The 23,887-nt window shown below is 50.0% G+C and overlaps 1 protein-coding gene across 5 annotated transcripts in view; it reads left to right on the top strand.

The window, feature by feature from the left end:
- Nucleotides 1-23,887, top strand: part of RASA3 (RAS p21 protein activator 3) — a 140,030-nt gene that overhangs the window by 59,496 nt on the left and 56,647 nt on the right. For all 5 annotated transcript variants that reach the window (XM_058548553.1, XM_058548554.1, XM_058548552.1 and 2 more), the window contains one exon: nt 11,351-11,454. In XM_058548553.1, coding sequence (XP_058404536.1) covers nt 11,351-11,454 — 104 coding nt within the window. The remainder of the gene's footprint in view (nt 1-11,350; nt 11,455-23,887) is intronic.

Genomic DNA, 23,887 nt, shown 5'->3' with positions numbered 1-23,887 from the left:
CTCCCTGTTCAGGTGCTGTAGATGTTGTTCTGGAGGTTATCCAAGGGGTGCTTCCCCTCTTGGTTACAAACTCGAGTGAAGGCTGTGCCTTTGTTCCGTCTGGTCTGCATGGTTACTGACAAGGTTCATGCCAGGCGGGGCAGGCCTGCTGCTCACCAGCTGGTGGGGCTGCAGGGCCCTTGGTCCTCGGGGGCAGCAGGGATGGGAGCGCCGATGGGGTGAGGTGAGGCGTTCCAAGTGTCGCAGCTCCCAGGGGTCGTGTCCCTGTCCACGTCCCTGAACCTGGGCAGGAATACAGAGAAGAACGTGTCGTGTGTCTTAATATTGAGTGTTAGTCGGAGTCCCCGTTGGTGGCCCCTCACAGCTGTGCAGGATTGTGTCTCACCCCTGAGATTCACTGAGAACACGGCAGCCTTGTTTCTGAGCACATCTGTGCCTGGCTCCCACCTCTGGTCCATGGCTCTGCCGTGCTCGGTTACACTTGTCTCGGGGTCCCCACCGCCGCCTCCCCTTGCTTCCTTTCTCAGGCTCGCAGGTGAATGGTGGTTTTTCCTGTGGAAGAGGAAGTGGTGCCAGAGATCTGACCTTCTCCAGAGATGTGGGGTTCACGGGTCTGAATACCGGAGAGTGTGTGTGCTGAAGCCCAGTCTCGTTTTGAAGTGTACGTCATCTTCCAGCACCCCTATGATTTTAGACTTGTGGGGAGGCCGGCCGCACTGTGCCCCGTTAGCAAAAACAGTGCACTGTGAGGAGCATGTGTGTGTGCACGTTTGATTGTGTCTTTGGATATTTGTGTATACACATGTATACACACATTCCCACCCACTTACATGCATGTGCACGTGCACACACACGTGCATGCATACTCACATGCACTCACGCACACACGCACCCCTATATGCATGTACACACCCACACATGTGCATGCACATTCATACCCATATACATGTGCACATGCACGTCCACACACATGTGCATGCACATTCATACACTCATACGTGCACGTGCACACATGTACCCACATACATGCATGTGCACATGCACACGCACCCATACGTTAGCCTGTGCACGTGCTAACTCATGCACACACACACATGCACACGCACACACATACACTCACACTGGCCTACTTTCTGGAGTTCGTTTCCTCCAAGGAGTCAGAGGATTTCCTGAAGGTTATGTCGCTGATCTTCACGACGCTTCAGGCTCTTAGTCACAGTCAGAATGATTGGGAACTGAGAGAGTTATGTCTCACCTGAGGAGCTGTGAACTGGACATTAGCCCAGCATGTCACACTCTGGGGTCCATTGACATCAGACAGCCTCACAAGTGCAGACGCGTCACAGGAGGGCTCGCCGTTGGAGCAGAGTCCAGTGTAGGGAACATGCTGAGAAGTGGGACTTTCTTGTGAGCGTTTGTTAAATTAGGGAGCAGTTACTGGATGGAAGTCTGTAGGCATTCTGCTTCCATTGAAAGATAAGATGGTATTTCTTGTTGTTTTCAGAGGGATATTTCTCTGAAATGCTCAAAACAATTTAAGCATTTTAAGTCTCCCTCTGAAGATTTTGTTTTCATTACAAAGAAATGGTTTTCTAAGTAAATTTCACCCAGTCTCTGGCCGAATTTTATTTTATTTATTAATTTTTTTATTGTGGTTACACTAGTTTATAATGTTATGTAAATTTCAGGTGTACATCCTTATATTTTGATTTCTGTGTAAATTACATCATGTTCACCACCCAAAGACTAATTACAATCCATCATCACACACACGTGCCTAATCACACTTTTTGCCCCCCTCCCTCCCCACTTCCCCTCTGGTAACTACCAGTCTAATCTCTTCATCTTTGTGTTTGTAGTTGTTGTTATTTTTATCTCCTATTTATGAAGGAGAGCCTATGGTATTTGACTTTCTCCCTCTGCCTTATTATGCTTTGCACAATACCCTCAAGGTCCATCCATGTTGTCACAATGGCCAGATTTCATCGTTTTTATGGCTGAGTATAGTATTCCACTATGTATGTATGCCACATCTTCTTTATCCATTAGTCTGTTGATGGGCACTTAGGTTGGTTCCAAGTCTTGACTATTGTGAATAATGCCACAATGAACATTGGGGTGCATATATCTTTATGCATTCATGTTTTTATGTTCTCTGGATGAATACTCAGCAGTAGAATAGCTGGATCGTATGGTAGTTCTATTCTTTTTTTTTTTTTCCTCTATTTATTTTTATTTTTTCAATTAATTTATTTTTTTAAATTTTTTGTTTATTACAGTAACATTGGTTTATAACATTGTATAAATTTCAGGTGTACATCATTATACTTCTATTTCTGCATAGATTACATCATGTTCACCACCCAAATACTAATTACAACCCATCACCACACACATGTGCCGAATTATCCCTTTCGCCCTCCTCCCTCCCCCCTTCCCCTCTGGTAACCACCAATCCAATCTCTGTCTCTATGTGTTTGTTTATTGTTGTTATTATATACTACTTAATGAAGGAAATCATATGGTATTTGACCTTCTCCCTCTGACTTATTTCACTTTGCATAATACCCTCAGTGTCCATCCATGTTGTCACAAATGGCTGGATTTCATCGTTTCTTATGGCTGAGTAGTATTCCATTGTGGATATATACCACATCTTCTTTATCCATTCGTCCCTTGATGGGCACTTAGGTTGCTTCCAAGTCTTGGCTGTTGTGAATAACGCTGCAATGAACACAGGGGTGCATGTATCTTTACGCATTGGTGTTTTCAAGTTCCTTGGATAAATATCCAGCAGTGGAATAGCTGGATCATACGGTAGTTCTATCCCTGATTTTTTGAGGAATCTCCATACTGTTTTCCATAGTGGCTGCACCACTTTGCACTCCCACCAGCAGTGTATGAGAATTCCCTTCTCTCCACATCCTCTCCAACACATGTTGTTTCCTGTCTTGTTAATTATAGCCATTCTGATGGGCGTGAGGTGATATCTCATTGTAGTTTTGATTTGCGTTTCTCTGATAGTTAATGATTTTGAACATCTTTTCATGTGTCTGTTGGCCATCTGTATATCTTCTTTGGAGAAATGTCTGTTCAGGTCTTTTGCCCATTTTTTAATTGGGTTGTTAGTTTTTTTTGTTGTTGAGATGCATGAGTTCTTTATATATTTTAGAGATTAAGCCCTTATCAGATGTATGGTTTGCAAATATCTTCTCCCAATTGTTAGGTTGTCTTTTCGTTTTGTTGATGGTTTCCTTTGCTGTGCAGAAGCTTTTTAGCTTGATATAGTCCCATTTGTTTATTTTTTCTGTTGTTTCTCTTGCCTGGTCAGACATGGTATTTGAAAATATGCTGGTAAGACCAATGTCAAAGAGTGTACTGCCACCTGTGTTTTCTTCTAGAAGTTTTATGGTTTTCAGGTCTTACATTCAAGTCTTTAATCCATTTTGAGTTAATTTTTGTGTATGGTGTAAGATAATGGTCTACTTTGTTTTTTTTTGCATGTGGCTGTCCAGTTTTCCCAACACCATTTGTTCAAGAGACTTTCTTTTCTCCATTGTATGTTCTTGGCTCCTTTGTCAAAGATTAGCTGTCCATAGATGTGTGGGTTGATTTCTGGGCTCTCACTTCTATTCCATTGATCTGTGTATCTGTTTGTGTGCCAGTACCATGCTGTTTTGATTACTATAGCTTTGTAGTATATTTTGAAATCAGGGAGTGTGATACCTCCAGCTTTGTTCTTTTTTCTCAGGACTCCATTGGCTATTCAGTGTCTTTTGTTGTTCCATATAAATTTTAGGATTCTTTGTTCTATTTCACTGAAAAATGTCATTCAAACTTTGATAGAGATTGCATTGAATCTATAGATTGATTTAGGAAGTATGGACATCTTAACTGTGTTAATTCTTCCAATCCAAGAGCACGGAATATCTTTCCATTTCTTTGTGTCTTCTTCAATTTCTTTCAACAGTGTTTTATAGTTTTCAGTGTAGAAGTCTTTCACATCTTTGGTTAAATTTATTCCTAGGTATTTTATTCTTTTTGTCACAGTTGTAAATGGGATTGTATTCTTACTTGACCTTTCTGCTACTTTGTTGTTAGTGTATAGAAATGCGACTGATTTTTGTATGTTGATTTTGTATCCTGCAACTTGACTGTATTCATGTATTATTTCTAAAAGTGTTTTGGTGGATTCTTTAGGGTTTTCTATATGTAAAATCATGTCATATGCAAATAATGACAGTTTCACTTCTTCCTTTCCAATTTGGATCTCTTTTATTTCTTTTTCTTGCCTGATTGCTCTGGCTAGGACTTCCAGTACTGTGTTAAATAGGGGTGGTGAAAGCAGGCATCCTTGTCTGGTTCCTGTTCTTAGAGGGATAGCTTTCAGATTTTCACCATTGAGAATGACGTTAGCGGTGGGTTTGTCATATGTGGCCTTTATTATGTTGAGGTACTTTCCTTCTATACCTATTTTATTGAGAGTTTTTATCATAAATGGGTGCTGTATCTTGTCAAATGCTTTCTCTGCATCTATTGAGATGATCATGTGATTTTTAGTCTTCATTTTATTAATGTGGTGTATCACGTTGATTGATTTGCGAATGTTGAACCGTCCCTGCATACCTGGAATAAATCCCACTTGATCATGGTGTATGATCTGTTTAATGTCTTGTTGTATGCGATTTGCTAATATTTTGTTGAGGGTTTTTGCATCGATGTTCATCAGTGATATTGGCCTGTAATTTTCTTTTTTTGTGTTGTCCTTGTCTGGTTTTGGTGTCAGGGTAATGTTGGCCTCGTAGAATGAGTTAGGAAACTTCCCCTCCTCTTCAATTTTTTGGAAGAGTTTGAGAAGGATAGGTATGAAGTCTTCTTTGAATGTTTGGTAGAATTCACCAGGGAAGCCATCTGGTCCTGGACTTTTATTTTGGGGGAGGTTTTTGATTACTGTTTTGATCTCCTTACTGGTGATTGGTCTATTCAGATTCTCTATTTCTTCTTGATTCAGTTTTGGAAGGCTGGATCATTGTAAGAATTTATCCATTTCTTCTAGATTATCCAATTTGTTGTTGTATAGCTTTTTGTAGTATTCTCTTATAATCTTTTGTATTTCTGAGGTGTCTGTTGTAATTTCTCCTCTTTCATTTCTGATTTTATTTGAGCCTTCTCTCTTTTTTTCTTGGTGAGTCTAGCTAAAGATTTGTCAATTTGGTTTATCTTTTCAAAGAACCAGCTCTTAGTTTCATTGATTTTTTTTTTTTATAATTTTTATTTATTTATTTTTCCCCCAAAGCCCCAGTAGATAGTTGTATGTCATAGCTGCACATCCTTCTAGTTGCTGTATGTGGGACGTGGCCTCAGCATGGCCGGAGAAGTGGTGCGTCGGTGCGCACCCAGGATCCGAACCCGGGCCGCCAGTAGCAGAGTGCGAGCACTTAACCGCTAAGCCGCGGGGCCGGCCCCTCATTGATTTTTTTTCTTTTGTTTTTTTTTTAGTCTCTATCTCATTTATTTCTGCTCTGATTTTTATTATTTCCTTCCTTCTACTGATTTTGGGCTTTGTTCTTCTTTTTCCAGTTCCTTTAGGTGCACTGTTAGATTGTTTATTTGAGATTTTTCTTGTTTGTTGAGGTAGGCCTGTATTGCCATAAACTTCTCTCTTAGAACTGCTTTTGCTGTATCCCATAAATTTTGGCATGTCATATTTTCATTTTCGTCTCCAGATATTTTTCGATTTCTCCTTTCATTTCTTTGTTGACCCAATTGTTGTTCAGTAGCATTTTGTTTAATCTCCACATATTTGTGGCTTTTCCAATTTTCTTCCTTTAGTTGATTTCTAGTTTCATACTGTTGTGGTCAGAAAAGATCCTTGGTATTAGTTCAGTCTTAAATTTGTTGAGACTTGTTTTGTGGCCTAATATGTGACCGATCCTGGAGAAGGTTCCGTGTGCATTCAAAAAGAATGTGTATTCTGCGGTTTTTGGATGCAATGTTCTGTAGATATCTACTAAGTCCATCTGGTCTAATGTGTCGTTTAAGGCCAATGTTTCCTTATTGATCTTCTGTTTCGATGATCTATGCATTGGTGTAAGTGGAGTGTTAAAGTCCCTACTATTATTGTGTTGCTGTCTATTTCTCCTTTTATGTCTGTTAATTGCTTTATATATTTAGGTGCTCCTATGTTGGGTGCATAGATATTTCCCAGTGTTATAGCCTCTTGTTGGATTGTTCCCTTGATCATTATGTAGTCCCCTTCTTTGTCTCTTGGTATAGTTTTTGTTTTAAAGTCTATTTTGTCTGATAATAGTATTGCTACCCCAGTTTTATTTTCATTGCCATTTGCATGGAGTACCTTTTCCATCCCTTCACTTTCAGTTTGTGAGTGTCTTTAGGTCTGAAGTGTGTCTCTTGTATGCAGCATATATGTGGGTTTTGTTTTTTTATCCAGTCGGCCACCCTATGCCTTTTGATTGGAGCATTTAGTCCATTGGCATTTAAAGTGCCATTTTGTTACTTTTTTTCTGGGTATTGTAGTAGTTCTTGTCTGTTCTTTTCTTCTTCTCTTGCTCTCTTCCCTTGTGGTTTGATGGCTTTTTTTAGTATTATGTTTGTGAATCTCTTCACCAAAGGACTGTGCCCCTTTCTTTCTGGTGATTTTAGGTTGCTTTCTGAAGTGGCTGAATTTGTGCATGGGCCCTTTAAGAGCAGGCTTTTTTTCCCCTTATCTCCCATAGCTTTTCTGGGGGTATTCCCCGTTGTTGTTAGTAGCCAGCAAAGCCAGGTATTGACACTTGTCTTGGTTGTGCTGAGTCCAAAAGATGCTTATTGTGGTAACACTCCTGCTCAGATCCCCGACTCCTCCAGGGAAGGCTGCGTACCTTAGGATTGCTCCCAGCCATGAAGCACCATGGCTAAAATGTGTCTTTTTCCCTCTCTGAAAGGAATTTCTGCCTCTTCCACCTCAGTCAGCACTGTCCCTTGTTGCAGGGGTTCCTTTTATCCAGTTTTCAGTTCTCTCTCAGGGATAATTGTTCCAAGGGTAGTTGTGAATTTGTTGTGTCCGTGGGAGGAGATGAGTTCAGAGTCCACCTATGCCATCATCTTCCCAGCAATCTCTGGCTGAATTTTAAAAATTATGAAATCATTTCCATCCAAACAAAAGTTGTCCTGTTGTCAAGGTGTAGGTCTGAGCAGGAGGAGCGGATGTGGCTGGTATCCCCCACCTGGCCCCGCAGCTCCGGGGGCGCAGTGGTCACCTTTCTCTGAGTTTCGTCCGTCCTTCTAGAGCCCGTGGCGTGGCCGCCGTCAGCGGGGTCTGGAGGTCCCATGGAAGCGGCGTCCATGCTCAGCTCTTTGGAGGGAGGGCACATGCCCCAGACGCCTCTCCTGTTCCCAGCGAGCTGCTGTGCGGTGTCCAGAGAATGCGACCCCTTCGTCTGCACTGCTTCTCTGGTGCACTGCTGCATTTCACTTCATGTTGTACTTCCTCCCGTGTCCCGTTTCTTTGTGCATTCCCCTGACTCTGGAGAACGGAGCCCACTAGTTAGCGTGAGAAGCTGTGTTCTGTATGGTCGGTGTCCTGTGGCTGCTCTGACAAATTACCACAAACTTAGTGGCTGAAACAGCACAGACTTACGTCCTACAGTTCCAGAGTGGGAAGCCAGAAATGCGCAGTCGGTGTGAGCAGGGCTGGTTCCTTCTGGAGGCCTCGAGGAGGATCCATTTCCCACCTCATCCAGCTTCTGGAAGCTGCTGCCTTCCTTGTCTGGAGGCCCTGAATTGCTGTAGCCTGTGCTCTGGTCATCATGTGTCCTTCTTGGCTCTGTCTCTCCTGCCTCCCTCTTATGGGGACCCTGTGATACATCAGGCCCACCCAGATAGTCCAGGCTGACCTTCTAAACTCAAGTTCTTCAACTTAATCCCACCTGCAAGGTCCCTTTTGCCGTGTGAGGTGACACATTCACAGGCCCTGTTGATTAGGACCTGGACATCTTTGATGGACATTATTCTGCTGGCCACACCTGGATTCAAAGCCCCATGATTTCCTTGCTTGTGAACGTGTACAAGCTAAACTGCCTGGTGCCTCAGTTTCCCCACCTTGTAGGGGTTCTGAGGGCTGCATATTTGCTGCATGTGGGTTCAGAACAGGGCCTGGGTGTCGTGTGCCCAGGGGAAGCTGGCCACCCTGCTGGAGCACAGGCCCCGAGGAGGCAGGCTCCTCTCAGGCTCCAGTGCCCAGAACAGAACCCACGAATCATTTCAGCCCTTTTCCTGAGGGTGAGTGATGAGGGGGGTGCTGGGGAGGGGTTGTGAAGAGTGTCCCACTGTGAGATTTTTAGTAGATTTACAGAAGTGTCACTGTTACCACAGTCCATTTCAGAACACCCACAAAGAGCCTGTGGCATCACCCCTCCCCAGCCCTGCATCCATGACCTGTTTTGTATGTACACCTGCTCTCTCTGGACATTTCGTAAATGGAACATAAAAAAGTGGTGTTTTGCATCTGGTTTCCTTCACTTCACGTGTTTTTGAGGCTCGTGGTGGCAGCATCCATCAGCTTTGTTCCTTTTTTATGCTAAACAGGTGCCGTCGTGTGGGTCCCCAGGTTTTGTTTTCTGTGAGTCACTTGCTGGACACTGAGTCGTTCCCCCCTTTTGGCGGTAGAGCATCCACGTGCAGGTTTTTGTGTGGACACAGGTTTTCGTTTCTTGGGTGCATCTAGGAGGGGAATTGTGGGTCATGTGGTCCCTCCACGTTTAACTTGAGATGCTGCCAAGCGGTTTTCCGAGGGGCAGCACCGGTTTACGTTCCCACCAGCGGCAGGAGGCTCTGACTTCTCCACATCCTGACAAAACGTGTGACTGGTTGTCTTGTATGAGCGCGTCCTGGTGGGTGTGAGGGGTGTCTCGTGTTTTCTTTGCGTTCGCTGGTGCATCTTCCCACGATGTTGAGCCCTGAATGTGCTGCGGCTGCTCATCATCTTTGTTGATGTGTGTGTGCAAATCTTTTGCTCTTTGCTTAATTGGATCATTTGTCTTCTTCTTTTTGAGTTGGAAGGGTTCTTTATGATGTGCACATGTTTTCTCCCAGTTGGTCTTTTAACTTTTTTAATGGTGTCTTTTAAAGCACAAAATTTTTAGTATTTTTAGTTTTGATGAAGTCTGGCTTACCCAGGTTTTTTCTTTCAGCGATTGTGCTCTTGGTGTCACGTCTGAGCAATCTTGACCTAACTCCAGGTTACAAAGATTTGTTCCTCGATTTCCTTCATAGTTCAGCCTCACCTTTAGGTGTGTGACTACTCTGAGGTGACTTGTGTGTGGGGTCAAGTAGGGTGTCTGTCTGTGCATGGACAGGACCTCACTGCTTCTGTTACTGGTGCTTGGCGGTAAGTTTCAGAACCTGGAACCGTGAGCCCTCTGCCTCGCTCTTCTCTCTCAAGTGTGCTCTGCCTTTCCAGCTGGAAGGAAGGGCGCTCAGGGCTGGCGTCTGGGTCTCTCACTGTCAGACCCGCCAGATGCGGCCTCTCTCAGCCCTTTCCTCCTTGCTGATCCTGCTCTCCGACTCCCCAGTCTTTGGGTCCAGGTGCGGGCAGAGCCGATTCTGGACCCGAGTCTTGTCGGCCCCCTCCCTGTCCGCCGCTGTCCTCTCCTTTGCACCCTTTCCCTTCTGTGCTGATTCCCACTCTCCCGTCACACCCGCCTCCTGTATCCCTCCTATATCATGACAGGTTCTTGGTCCTCGCCACCCCGCCCCCCCAGCAGCCCCGAGCTCCTTGAAGGAGCTAGCGACCTTTGTCCTGTTGTTGGGGTGAGCGGAGGCCTGAAGGAGCGCCCTCATTCCTCGTGCCTGCACGCCCAGAGCTGAGGCCTCTGCTGGGAGGCTGGCATCTCTCCCCCTCATCCTGGGTCGGTTTCCCCACAGCCGCCACCCCGCTGGGGGGTCTCATTCTGGCTCCAGGGTGGCCCATTTGCTCCACCTTTCTGGGTTCACTGGGCCGTGCCGAGCTGATCCCAAGCCGCAGGATAATCAGAACGTGGTGCAGGTGCTTCAGGAGCCGGGCGATTCGGGCGTATCACAGGCCTGCGTTTAGGGGAAGTCAGTGTTCTGGGGTTTTCTTTACTTCATTGTGGGAACAGCATGGTGGAAAGCGGACACTGATGATGCCAGATCAAGCGACGGTGCATCGTGCCACAAAAATACTGTATTTTGTGGAATCTGTGACATTTGTCAGTTATGAGATGTACCATTATGCGTCAGCAAGAAAGCAGTGCTGATTAATCCATGAAACCATCCTTACACTGATTGCAGAACACATTCCGACTCCAGAGATGCTAAAACGTGGGGGGAAAGGATCCTCAGAATTGGCGGAATATGGTTCTGGAATCTGGAGCTCTCTGTTGGGAGCTAGCCCCCCGCCCTCTTTCCAGTTGTCGAGTCCGCCTCACAATGAACTCTCACTCGGAGCCTCCTGTTTCCACCTTTCTTTCCTGTGTGGTCCAGGGTGCACAGACTGTTTTAGTTCTTCCTGTTTTGGACTTAGCCATAAACGTGCCTGGAAAGGGAACCGTGTCAGACCCAAGGTAGTCGGTGTGTAGGCTCCACTCTTCACCAGCGGACGCAGGTCCCACGTGGTGCTGTTGTCTGTTTGCTCGTGTGGCTTCTGTGAGCCAGTGATTGATAAGGCTAGCCCGGCTCGACCAGAATGGTCCCCTGGCTCCCTGCCCCTTGATCAGAGTTTGCAGTTGACCTCGAGTCTCTGTCTGTGGTGACTCGTGCGACGGGTCACACCCTGCGGTGGGCGGGGTCCTGTCCCCAGCGAGAGGCGCGGACGGCTGCCCAGTTAGGATTTCACCCCGACTTCTGGAGAAGGGGGAGCAGTGTGTGAAACTGGAAGGCCGAGTTTTACTTTTAAAGTGAGGCAGCGCCTCGCTGCCCAGACCTCAGAATGTCTCAGCCCTGGAGAGTCGGGGCCGTGCCTGCACACACAGCAGACGTCATTTAACGCCATGTCTGCCTCGCGCTCTGGTTTCCTGAGCTGTGGCTACCCCAGTGCGGCATTCTGTTCCTTTAGTGTGAGGTGCCTTTGGGACGAGTGAGGGGCCACGTTGTACTAGATTTGCTGCCTGCTTACTGTTGAGCTCAATTTTGCCCCAATTAAGAAACTGCAATTTCACATCTCACAAGTGAAACGCAGGATATCGTGTTTATGGAGCGTTTAGAAATGAGATTCCACGTGTTCGCCCGTGGTCAGTGCTTAGTCTGCAGGCCCTACTCGACGCCAGTGAGATGGCTGACGACAAGGCCAGTACATCAGAGTCTAATGGTTCTCCTCTTCCTGTCTATGCAGCCCCTTCTACGGAGAAGACTTCTACTGCGAGATTCCTCGGAGCTTCCGTCACCTGTCCTTCTACGTCTTTGATAGAGACGTTTTCCGGAGGGATTCCATCATAGGTAGGTGCTTGTATGGAGGTTTTTCTTGCCCCTACTGAACGGGGTCTCATTCTGGCCCAAGTGGGGTGTCTCTTACCCTGCTCTGGGCAGCAGAGTCGATGTGGCCCATCTGGCCCTGCTGGGTGGTGGTGGGAAGAGGTCCTGGGCGCCCGGCTGGCCTGGAGGTGGCATCCCCCATGGCTGGAATGGGCTGCCTGACCCCACGCTGTCAGCGTGTGGAGGAGCCTCACACACAGACTCATGTGGGGGAGACAGGCTGCGGGGCTGCCCTTCAGGGTGAGGGAACAGTGACCCCCAAACCTGTCCCCAAAGGACTTCCAAGGGCTTCTCCCTGGGGCTGGTGTCCAGAGGGGGCTCCTCCCACCATCCCCAGGCCGACAGTCTGGGACTTCTGACACCCCTCCATGGGAATGGGGATGGTATTAGAGTTCTTAGAGGTATTGGGGTCCTATCAGAGGTACTAGGGGGCACTCAGAGCTATCAGGGTGCCCTCAGAGGTACTGGGGTCCTCTCAGGGGGCATTTGGGTTCTCAGAGGTATTGGGGTGCTCTCACAGGTATGGAGGTGCTCTCAGAGATAATGGGGGCCCTCAGAGGTATGGAAGTGCCCTTAGAGGTATTAGGGTGCCTTAGAAGTATTGGGGTGCTTCTCAGAGGTAAGGGGGCCCAGAGATGTACTGGGGTGCTCTCAGAGGTATCGGGGTCTTTTCAGCAGTCCTGGGGTGCTCTCAGAGGTAATGGGGGCTCTGAGAGGTATTGGGGTGCTCTCAGAGGTAGTGGGGTCCTCTCAGCAGGCATGGGGTACTCTCGGAGGTAATGGGGGCCCTGAGAGGTATTGGGGTGCTCTCAGAGGTAATGGGGGCCCTGAGAGGTATTGTGGTGCTCTCAGAGGTAGCAGGGTCCTCTGAGCAGTGCTGGGGTGCTCTCAGAGGTAATAGGGGCCCTGAGAGGTATTGGGGTGCTCTCAGAGGTAGCAGGGTTCTCTTAGCAGTCCTGGGTGCTCTTAGAGACACTAGCGTGTCAGTGGAGGGCTCCTGGAGAGAGTGAGCCCACCTTGAGTGTGGAGGAGCACGTGGAACAGCAAAGGCCCTGAGGTCAGGGTTCACCTCTGTCTGAGGAGCCTTGGTCCTGTCCGCATGGCCCCAGGTGTGGGCACAGTGGCAGCTGCTGGAGTCCGGGCCCACGGGACACCCGGCTGTGGCCTCAGCCTCCTGGGGGGCACTCTGGGTGTTTAGCTCCTGGGCCAGCGTTTGACTCTGAGTCATGTGGCTGTTCGTCACCTTTTCTCACTTCTGGGGCTTCGACCAGCTCCTGCTCACTGCCCAGACCACTCAGGAGGTCAGCATGGAGCCAGGACGGGATGTTTCCATCCAGGTCCCAATGAACATCCCAGCAGCACTCAGGACAGGCGTCTACCTCCCCTGCTGTCCCTCCCCCGGCCTCTGTCCCTCCCTTTGCCTCACGCCGTCCTGCTGTCCCTCTCCCAGCCTCCTGGCTTCTCGCTGTCCCACTGTCCCTCCCCCCGCCTCCTGGCCTCACGCCATCCTGCTGTCACTCCCCCGGGCCTTGGCAGTTTCTCTCCACCTTGGCGGTTTCTCTCTACCTCCTTAGCTCTCCCCATGGGGCCCCTGAGGTGTCTTGCAGCATCTCAGGTGTGTCATACTGAACTCATGGTGGCTACCACATGTTCCTCGTTGCCGAACAAACCCCGACCTGCCCCTTCCTTGCCCTCCTGGCTCACCAGCCAAGACCGGGTACCCTGGAGCCCACCCCTCTCACCACCCCGCTGGTGTCGATGACTTTTCTTGCTTGGGCGTGGCCTCCATGGCCTCAGAGCTTGTCCCTCGCCCTCCTGCCTTCAGTCCACAGCTGTCAGAGCTGCCTTTTCTCCTCGACGGCCGTCAGCATCTCTTCCCAGTTTGAAGCTGCCACGGGTGTCCCACTGCAGCCAGGAAAAGGCTCAGAACATGGTCAAGGCCCAAAAACGACTCTGTCTCGTGTCTCCAACACCTGGCTTGGGCTTGGGAGGCAGTCACTAATCGTTTGTTGAAAGAATGGATGATTTTTCAAAATACTTCCACACGTTATATTTATTCCATTTTAGAAAATCACTGTGTTTTATAGATAGTCTCCCATCTTAAGAAACCGTTTTCTGGGGTTGAATGCTTCCATTTTAGAGCCTGATTTATACCAAAAAAAAAAAAAAAAAAAAGAAATTGCCATGTTGGAAGCCACCGTGCCTGATTTAGGTGGAGAAGGAAATCCGTACTCCCTAGCTTGCATTCAAGACCTTCCATAATCGGACCCAAATCGTTCTCTGGCTTAACTTCTTAGTGTTCACACTGGCCTTTCTGTTTGTCTCAGCATAAACACACCTACATGTGCATTCACACATGTGTAGAGCCCCACTCGTGCACGTGCACAGGCCTCCACCTGCACCATCTACCTGTCACGTCCCCTAAATGCCAGAAGCCTTTTTAGTGCGTCTCAGTTTTCTGAAATATGGCTCGTGGCGCAGTGACGAGCGCACCTTCTGTCTGTCCTTGAGCAGCAGGCTTCCTCTTTGCTCCTGGAAAGTGCGCTAAAATCCAGGCGCCCAGGGACTGTCCTGGCTGCTGGACCCAGATTCTCTGGGGGCTGCACCTGGAATTCCATAGTTGTATTAAGTTTTTCAGGTGATTCTGTAGTTATAGGAAATTGACATGTATGGAATGCCTATTTATACCAGGGCTGTGCTGGGTGTCTTCATGGGCACAAAAGCACACCATTCAGCCTTGTATTAACCCCGGGAGTAGATGCCACCTCCATTTGATACACGAGGAGGGAGCGGAGGCTCAGAGAGGATAAGACACTTGCCTGAGGCACAGCGAGGGATGTTGAGTTAACTAGTCAATACCCTGTCATATTTGTAAAGAAGTGAGTCCAGTGTCGGCATAGACGTTGGAGGAGAAGGCGCGTCTACAGGCGTCGGCACAGACGTGGGAGGAGAGAGAGGCGCGTCTACAGGCGTCGGCATAGACGTGGGAGGAGAGAGGCGCGTGTACAGGCGTCGGCATAGACGTCGGAGGAGAAGGCGCGTCTACAGGCGTCGTCATAGACGTGGGAGGAGAGAGAGGCGCGTCTACAGGCGTCGGCATAGACGTGGGAGGAGAAGGCGCGTCTACAGGCATCGGCATAGACGTGGGAGGAGAGAGAGGCGCGTCTACAGGCGTCGGCATAGACGTGGGAGGAGAAGGCGCGTCTACAGGCATCGGCATAGACGTGGGAGGAGAGATGCGAGTCTGCAGGCGTTAGCATAGACGTGGGAGGAGAGAGGCACGTCTACAGGTGTGGGCAGAGACATGGGTGGAGAAAGGTCGTCTGGAGCTGCCTTGGCATCTCAGGAGGTCCTCTGCTTCCTTAAAGACCATTAGTGGGTCCTCTTTCCATCACCGGGAGAAGTGGCTCTCGCTCTCATGACTTTTCCCTCTCGATGTGTGGTTGGTGCCTTCACAGGATTTCAGCCTGAATGTTTGGTGTTTTCTCTGGCGTTTAGTCTTATGTTGTCCCTGGGACTTGGGGCACCAACCGCCTGATATGTGGGTGTGAAAGCGTTGCTAACCTAAGACAGGCAGATGACCAGGGGAAGGGAGAGCGGCAGTCCCCTTTCCACCAGAGACACCAGGTCCGCTGCCTCCCCAGAAGGAATGGGGCTGGGGAAAGGGGCTGACACGTCCTGCTGATCTGGTCTCGCGTTGTTCCGAGTGGGCAGCGGGGAGATGTGCTGTAGACCCCCTGGCCTCCCTGTCTCCCTGCCTCCCTTTCTGAGCTCATGCTCTGTCTTTTCCTTCTTCACCCAGTGTTCCGTTTTAGGATCTGGGCCCACATGTGAATTGCTTCTTTGTCCATGTGTGGGGCTTATTTCCTGCCCCGAGTCACCTCCCGTGAGCCATCACAGTCCTCTTATTCAGGCTGTCGGAATTGGGTGATAGGGCTTCCATGGCGATTCAAATCTTGGGTTTATGACAAACACAGGGGGCCAGGGAGAGCCTTCATGCAGGAATGGGACGTGTTGATTCCTGTTGTATTCGGGCTAGGCTGGCTTAGTTGAAAACACACACAAAGCTTTGTCAAAGTTTTATCGGGCTATCATGTGTCAAGACTTGAGTGAACTCTGTTGCTAAAAATGTTTTGGGTGGGTGCAGATAGAGATTTGTGTTGATCCCAGGAAGCTAATCCAGTGCATCAACGAGCTGCACTTTTGTTCTGTCATTCCTTCCATCTTCCGTACTCTCACTCTGGAAGAACGGTGAGTGCTGCGTGCTGCCTGTTTATTCTGGAACCACTCGGCAGGAATTCATGTTGTTGGAAAGGAGGAGAGATGTCAGTTGAAGGATCTGGTGTGTATCTACCTATTTAACAAATACTTACACAGCGTCTACTATGCGCAAGGTATTCTTCTAGGAGCTTTATAAATACTGGCTCTTTTAATCTTCATAACTTTGTGAAGTAGGTGCATGTTTCGATGGGGAAACTGGTACAGACAAGTCACACAGCTTTTAGGTGGTAGAGCTGGGGTTCAGACCTCAGCAGCCAGGTTCTCAGGTCTGTGCTCATCTTGACCTCATCTTAGATTATGCTTTGTTGCGTTCATTTAGAGGCAATAATCGATCGATTGTGGAGACTAATGGGGAGGGAAAAGTCCAAGATGATCCTGGTTATGGATTTGTACCACCAGGTAGATGGTGGGTTGTGGGATATAGATTGGGCTGGAAAATGATTGGATGGTGGCGGTGGTAGAGGGTGGGAGATGGGGTTGGTGATAGTGGCCGAATGAGTTATTTATCTCAGTACAAGAGAAGACCATTGTCCATGACCCACCACCATCCCCTCCCATGAGATGCAATCATTATCACCATCCACCACCCTCTACCCATTGTGTACCATCCACCACCCACCATCCACCATCATCATCCATCACCCTCCATCTTCACTGTCTACCCATCACCTGCCGTCCCTCATCCATCACCACCCACCCATCCTCTGCTCATCACCCATCACCCACCATCCACCATCCTCCACCATCACCACCCACCATCCACTGCCCTCCACCATCACCACTGACCATCCACCATTCACCACTACCCATCATCCACCATCACTATCCACCCTCCTCCACCACCCACCATCCACCACCCTCTACCCATCACCTACCATCCACCATCCACCACCACCCATCATCCACCATCACCATCTACCCTCCTCTACCACCCACCACCTGCCATCCTCTACCCATCACCTACCATCCACCATCCACCACCATGCATCATCCACCATCACCATCCTCCACCATCTGCCCTCTACCACCATGTACCATCCACCATCAGCACCTACCATCCACCATCACCACCCACCATCTACTGCCCTCCACCGTCACTGCTTACCATCCACCATTCACCACCATCCGTAATCCACCATCACTATCTACCCTCCTCCACCACCCACCACCCACCATCCTCCACCCATTACCTACCGTCCTCCACCATCACCACCTCCCATCCAACCTCCACCATCACCCACCATGCACCATCCACCACCCTCCACACATTGCATACCATCCACCACCATGCATCATCCACCATCACCATCCGCCCTCCACCACCATCTACCATCCGCCATCACCACCTACCATCCGCCATCACCGCCACCCATCATCCACCGTCCATCCTCTGTCTTCCACCTCCTCCACCCATTATGTACCGTCCACCACCTTCCAGCCCTCATCCTGTCCTTTGATCCATCATTCCTCTCCCACCACTACTGTTCACCATTTTCCAGCCCCATCTATGTCCCACCACCAAAAATCCACTTGGTGCAGACCCATAACCAGGAGTCCTCCTGGACTCCCCATCCCAGTTATGTCTGTCCCAGCTCCTGGTGTACGTTTCCCCTTTATTGGAGTGGAACCATGTGATCATGGATCACCTCTTTTTCGGGCGTCTGCATCTGAACACCAGATCCTTGCATTTACTTCTCGGATCCTTGGATTTACTTCTGCCTGAGGAGGGTAGCTCTATACTGGCACAGGACAGGGGGTGGCAGATGCTGGCCTATGGCTGGGGAGGCCTTTTTCTGCAAAGCCTGTTGGTCACAAAGGAGTCATCCTCTTCCACCGAAAGCCCTTTCAGCTTGTGCACCTCCTCTGGTGGGAGCCATGTTGGCGCCAGCTTCCCTCGCCTTCCCAGTCCGGTGGACATGCTGGGTGGTGGGTTTCCATTCGACAGATGGCAAGAAATTCTGATTCAAATTCAAAAAGTCTGAGGGCAGCTTTGGTGCTGAGGCCACATAAAGCGCTGCCTGTGAAGAAATGATTCACGCCTCTGGTAGTTTTCTGGCAGTGTGGATCAGAGCTTCGAACACTCATTAAAATGCAGAAGCTGATTCATGGGTCTGGGGCAGGGCCTGAGAGTCTGCATTTCCAACAAATGGTATTGTTGGAAACTGTTGTGATTTAAGTAGAAATAACAGGAGTTTGTTCAGGAAACACACGGGCAAGGATCACATAGGAACTCAGATAATTCACATTTGACTTCATTTTCGATGGAGCTGTGATAGGAGCTTCGCAGCAGAATCCTTAACTCTGAAATGAAGCTGATCAAGATTTGCAAGTTGATGGTGCTCACTTCCCGGGTCTTGGGGGCAGCCGTGCCACGTGTGTCTGCGTTGGCGCGATGGGTGTGAAATCCAGATTCGACCCTGGCACTCTGCTGCTCCGGCTCGCAGGCTCCCTTTGCCCTCAGAGTGATGCCAAATCCTTCATGCTTGCCCTTGCGGGGGTTCCTCCTTTGTGTCCCTGTGACCTCATGGGCCCCTAGGCCCCCTAGTCCCTCTCCCAGCATCAGGCCCTGCCTGCTGGCCTCGGCACACACTCGTCCCCTGCCCGCGCCCACCTCAGGCCTTCCCCAGGCCCACGAGGCTGCTGCCAGCCAGCCGAGACCCTGGTTAGCGGGAGGCAGCGCCTGCATGAGCCGCCCCTCTGCATCTTCTCCTGCCTTCACCTCCTGGAGCGTTTCTTCTGCTTCTTGTCACGTGTCTGCTGGAGGCAGGCCCGGCTTGTCGTTATCCAGCACTACTTGCTGCGCCAAGGTCTGTGCAGGGGGAGGGCGGGAGCAGGAGAGGGAGGGAGGTGGGTGCCGTCTCTATTCAGAGCTGGGGTTTCACCGTGGTGCCTGCGTTGCTCACACCCATGTGATGGGTGAGACTGAACACGGAGACACAGTGCTGGTCTTGGTATTGGCTCAGATTTTTCTAGAGTGAAGAGGAATTTGGTTAATCCTCGGAAGCACATGAGAGCTTTTTTGAGTGGTAATACTAAGGAAAAAGAAACTAAAAAATATTTTTGCCCATTTTGATCAGAGAAGCTGATCAAGTTGGTTCTGAGGTTATTTCCCCTCAAAATAATCAAATAAGATGTCTATTAATCATTCTGTTTAAAGTACCTGCTCTTTTTAAAGATAGCCAGCAAAACCGTGGTTTAGCATTTCTTAGCTTTAAAATTATGGGATGTGGCTGACTTAGACTTCGCTTTTACAGCCATAAAAATAAGTGGCTGTCTGGATCTCTAGGGAGAATTTAAAGTTACGGATAGTAATTATGTTGTGGCCAGGAGGAGAAACCAAGTTCTTGGGGATAAATTTGTGTCAGTGGCTTCTCGCGGTCTGCCGTGTCTGATTTGTTGGTCTCATGCCTGGAGGAGCCCGTGCTCGCCTTCAGAGTTCCTAGTGTGCCGGGCGTGCCCCCACCACGCGTTGGAGTCCAGGAGTGAGGAGTATGTCCTGGCGAGGGGCCAGCCCGACGCAGATGCAGGGGCTTGAGTGAAGGTAGCTGGCACTCCTCCGTCCAGATGATAAAGGGATCTCACTCGGGTGATGGGGACACCTGTGGGTTGTGACACATCAGAGACGGTTAAGCAGACATTGTGGTTTATGGATCAGGTTGTCTCTCAGAACAGCATTTAGAAACATGAATAATTCCAAGATATTTTTTGTTTCATGTGGCTTTGTTCCTGCAAGACTCAAAATCATATTCACATCAGGGGGAAAAGGATGGAGTTTGCAGGAGCCAGGCAGAGAGGAAGGAGGGTCTCTCAGGCCGTTCTGCCCGGTGATGGTGGGCTGGGGGATGGTCAGGGCCTCAGCAGGCGCCGGCTGTGGTGAGGTGTGGTGGGAGGGAGGCCCGAGCCAGGGAGGAGCCTGAGGGGCCGTCCTGCCCTCCTACCTTGATGCCGGTCTGAGGAAGTCCCACAGGGGCTGTGGTTTGGGTCTCTCTGGATCTCTGCGGCCGTGCCCACTGCTTTTCTGCATCTCTCTCGCAGTGGCTCTTGTGTGCTGTGCCGTATGCGGCTGGGCAGGGTTTGGCTCCAGATGGTTCTGCGTGGTGAGAGCTGAGGCAGCAGAGTTGAGTGGGCAGTGGTATTGGCCCTGGGAGTGCTTGGTGTCCTTTGCCCACATCGCAGCTGGACGGAAGTACTGGTCGCGTGAATGAACTGCCCTTGAACTGACGAGCCCTGATTGCAGGATTCCAGGGTCTGTCTCGAGGCTGTTTATGACGTGGGGAGCGTGAGCTAAGTTACCTTCTCCTTGAGAATGTGAAACGTTGTAAAATGACGACCGGCACAACTGGCAGACAGATGGAGGTGGAGGCTGGAGAATCGGGTCGTCCCAACTCGCTGGATGTCGCCAGCACTCTGCTCTCCCAGGAGCTTCCTCGTGTTTGCTTTGCCATCTGCGCTGGTGGGTGTGTCTCAGGGCCTGGGGTCCAGGGCAGAGATGGGCCGACCCAGCTCTCAGACAGGCGTGAAGACCATATGGGAGGAAGTCTCCTCCACCCACCTGGGCCTTCGCTGGGACCTGTGAAATTGGGCAGATTCACCAGTGAGAAACTAGCAGTTAATATTAATGCCTGTCTTGCACGTCCCGTGGGAGGAACCTCAGTGATGGGCCAGTCGGAGCGCTGCCCAGACTCGGGCTGCGCAGCATCTGAGCAGAGGACGATGTGTTTCAGAGAAGGGACAAGACGGACAAGAGAGGTTTTCAGCTTCCAGGGGCGGCAGGCTGCGCGCAGGTAAAGACGGGGGACCATTGGGGTGGGGTTTGTGTGTGCAGGGTCTTGGCGCTGACTCCGGTCTTCTTCTGGGCCCTGAATGTCCTGGGAGGGGACGCAGGCTGTCGTCGTCCCTCTGAGGCGTCTGCTGGCCATCAGGCGGGGAGGCTGTGGGGCGTCTTCCTGCTTTGGTTGATTCTCTTTCGCCTCCAGCTCAAAAAATCCTTATGTCAAAGTGGCACGTTTTGGGGCGGCATATTCTGAACTCCACAGGACCAAACAGCAGAGTATCCTCTTCTTTTCCTTAAATCTCACATGGAGGGACAGAACGGGCTGGGCCCCAGTGAGGTCTCGTGTGAGCCTTGGGAAGTAGAACAGAGTCCAGGCCCTGCAAGACCCAGGGGGCAGCTAAGAGGAGGCGACCCTGCAGGGAGACCTCATGGGTGAGGATGTTTGGGGAAGAATAAATCATGGAAGTCAGGCAGGGAAGCAAAAGCCGTAGCAGGTGGGGGTGCAGTCCTGCTGGGGGGACGCCTGTTCACAGGCAACGTGGATGTGTCTGTCACATGCAGCCTCATCTGCGACCTGCCCCTCCAGGATTATTGCAGGACGAGTGAGGAGAAGTATGTAAGGGGACTGCCAGGTAGAATGTTCCAGAAATTACAGAAGAGGGTCAGGCCTCGTTGTGAGTCTGTGGGATGCCTGGCTCGGGGTTAGGACTCTCCTTCTTTTCAGATGGGAGCCAGCAAACGTTTTGTAAGAAACCTGAAATAAAGAGAGATCTTCCCTTGAGGAGAAAACTGCGGGGCGTGTTGGGGAGGGCCAGGCTGGCCAGTTAAGAGCTCTGCGGGGTGGCGCTGGCTGGACCGAATGGCGGCAGCGGGCGTGGGAGCGGGGAAGTGTCCAGGGTGGTCACACTGCAGCAGATGATGCTGGGGTGGACGGAGATCAGAAGGGACCCAGAGTTTCTCACTTCTGTAATTGGACCATGATCCTAAACTAGGGTGTTTGTGTCCTGGGGGTGCAGAAAGAAACATTTGAACTTTAAAAAAATATTTACTTTCCTATCGTCCTTTATCATTTCTACTTTTGTATATGATTTATCAGGAACCTAAGACATGTGTAGGTGTGTATTGCATGCGTACATATATAAACAGGGATGCTCGTGTGGCCGCAGGCGCTGAACTCCTCTCCCCGATGGATAGCGTGGTTGCACTGCTTGGAGGCCACTGGGATGGGTGAACGACGCCAGTAGCTGATGTGGGGACCAGAGGACAGCCTAGTGCCCGGTGCCCTGTCCTCACAGGGTGGGGTGGGCGTGTGCTTGCCATCTGCCCAGCTACTTCTGGAGTCAAGTGAGTGAATAAGCAGATGTGTAATGGTTATCTGTCTGCAGTCAGTGATTATAAACCTACACTGGGTAATGGGTTATCTGTTTGCAGTCAGTGATTGTAAACCTACACTGGGTAATGGGTTATCTGTATGTTCAGTGATTTTAAACCTACACTGGGTAATGTATACTAACGTGTATCATGTAATATTGCGCAAGTGAGTTTATATGCATTTTCCTGAATTTCTAGCCCCAAAGCACCAAGCCTGGTAAGGAATGCAAGTGTCCTCCAACTTTGGGGCCCACAGAAGTCCCCTGAGGCCTCCTAAAAATGAAGATTCCAGGGCCTCACGCCAGATTCTGTTTCCTCCTCTGGGATGGGGCCCAGGACCCTGCATGTTAGGAAGCTCTCCAGGTGTCCTGACGCAGGTGGCTGGTGACCACGCTTGGGGAGACATGGAGTCATAGACCCAGGTGGGCGATGGGGAGGCGGCACTTCCTTCCAGCTGCGTCCTCAGTTTCCATCTTTGCTGTGAGCTGGCCTGAGTGCACACGTGTGCCGTCGTGACCATGGACCTGACAAGCACAGGTTTGCACATGTGCTATGTAAGCTAAACATACACGTGTGCACACATGCATGCTGTGTAAGCCGACTGCAGATATGTGCACAGCGGGCATGCACACTATGTAATATGACTATGCATACACATGCACACACGTGTGTGCATGCACTATATAAGCTGACTGTGCATACACATGCACACACGTGTTCACACACACTGTGTAAGCCAGCTGTGCATACACATGCATACACGTGTGTGCACACACAGTGTAAGCCGACTGTGCATACACATGCACACATCTGTGCACACACACTGTGTAAGCCAACGTTGCATACACATGCACACGTGTGTGCACACTGTGTAAGCCGGCTATGCACACACACTGTGTAAGCTGGCTGTGTATCTGCATGCACACACGTCTGCACATACTATGTAAGCCAACTGTACATACACATGCACACATGTGTGCGCACGCACTATGTAAGTTGACTGTGCATACACGTGCACGCACATGTGCACACACACTGTAAGCCAGCTGTGCATACACATGCACACGTGTGCGCACACACTGTGTAAGCTGACTGTGCATATGCATGTACACTTGTGCGCACACACTGCAAGCCGACTGTGTATACACGTGCACAGACGTGTGCGCACACACTGTGTAAGCCGACTGTGCATACACGTGCACACATGTGTGCACACACACTGTGTAAGCTGACTCTGCATACAGATGCTCATGTATGCACACATTATTCAGCTGAATATATGCATGCTCACATGTGCACATACATTTAAACTAAATATGCAAACATGTACACGTGTGCATGCTATATGAGCTAAATATACAAGCACACTTGCATACACGTGAACACTGTGTAAGTTAAATATGCACACACACGGATTCTAAGCTTTAGCTCATACAAGTGCGTGCGGGCGCGCGCGCACACACACACACACTTCCATGAAGTCTCCTCAGAGCCCTACCGAGCAAATGCTGCCACATCCCCACTTTGCAGTGTGATGTTGAGACAGGAAGGGATGGTCATGTGGCGTGTCCTGGTCTCACCACCGCGTGGCCAGGGGGCTGCCTTCAGTGCTCGCTCCCTCACCCCCGTCCCACATTCCTCTCAGGTCCTGAGCAATTCGCTGTCAGGCGCCTGGCAGAGCCGTTTCTTATTGTAGGAAATGCCCCCACCCTGCACCCCTACCTCTCCCGATCACTCGCCACAACCACCTCGGGTAACGTGCAAGGAGTAAAAGTGCTCACAAAAGGTGGCTCCGTCCATGCACAGGGTCTGCTCCCATCACGGGAGCAGGTGAGTGGCCCCGCCATGGGGGTGGGGTGTGAGCTGTGCTGCTGATGGGGTGGGAGGTGGGCGCCTTCTAGATGAAATGTCGCCAATATTGATCTTACTGGAAGGAAGACAGCATGGCTTCATCAGTTTACCTGATTATCT

This window comes from Diceros bicornis, chromosome 9 (genome assembly GCF_020826845.1).
Source record: "Diceros bicornis minor isolate mBicDic1 chromosome 9, mDicBic1.mat.cur, whole genome shotgun sequence".
Classification (NCBI taxonomy): Eukaryota; Metazoa; Chordata; class Mammalia; order Perissodactyla; family Rhinocerotidae; genus Diceros; species Diceros bicornis.
Note: the sequence above shows the minus strand (reverse complement) of the source record. Positions and strands in the feature narration are given on the sequence as shown.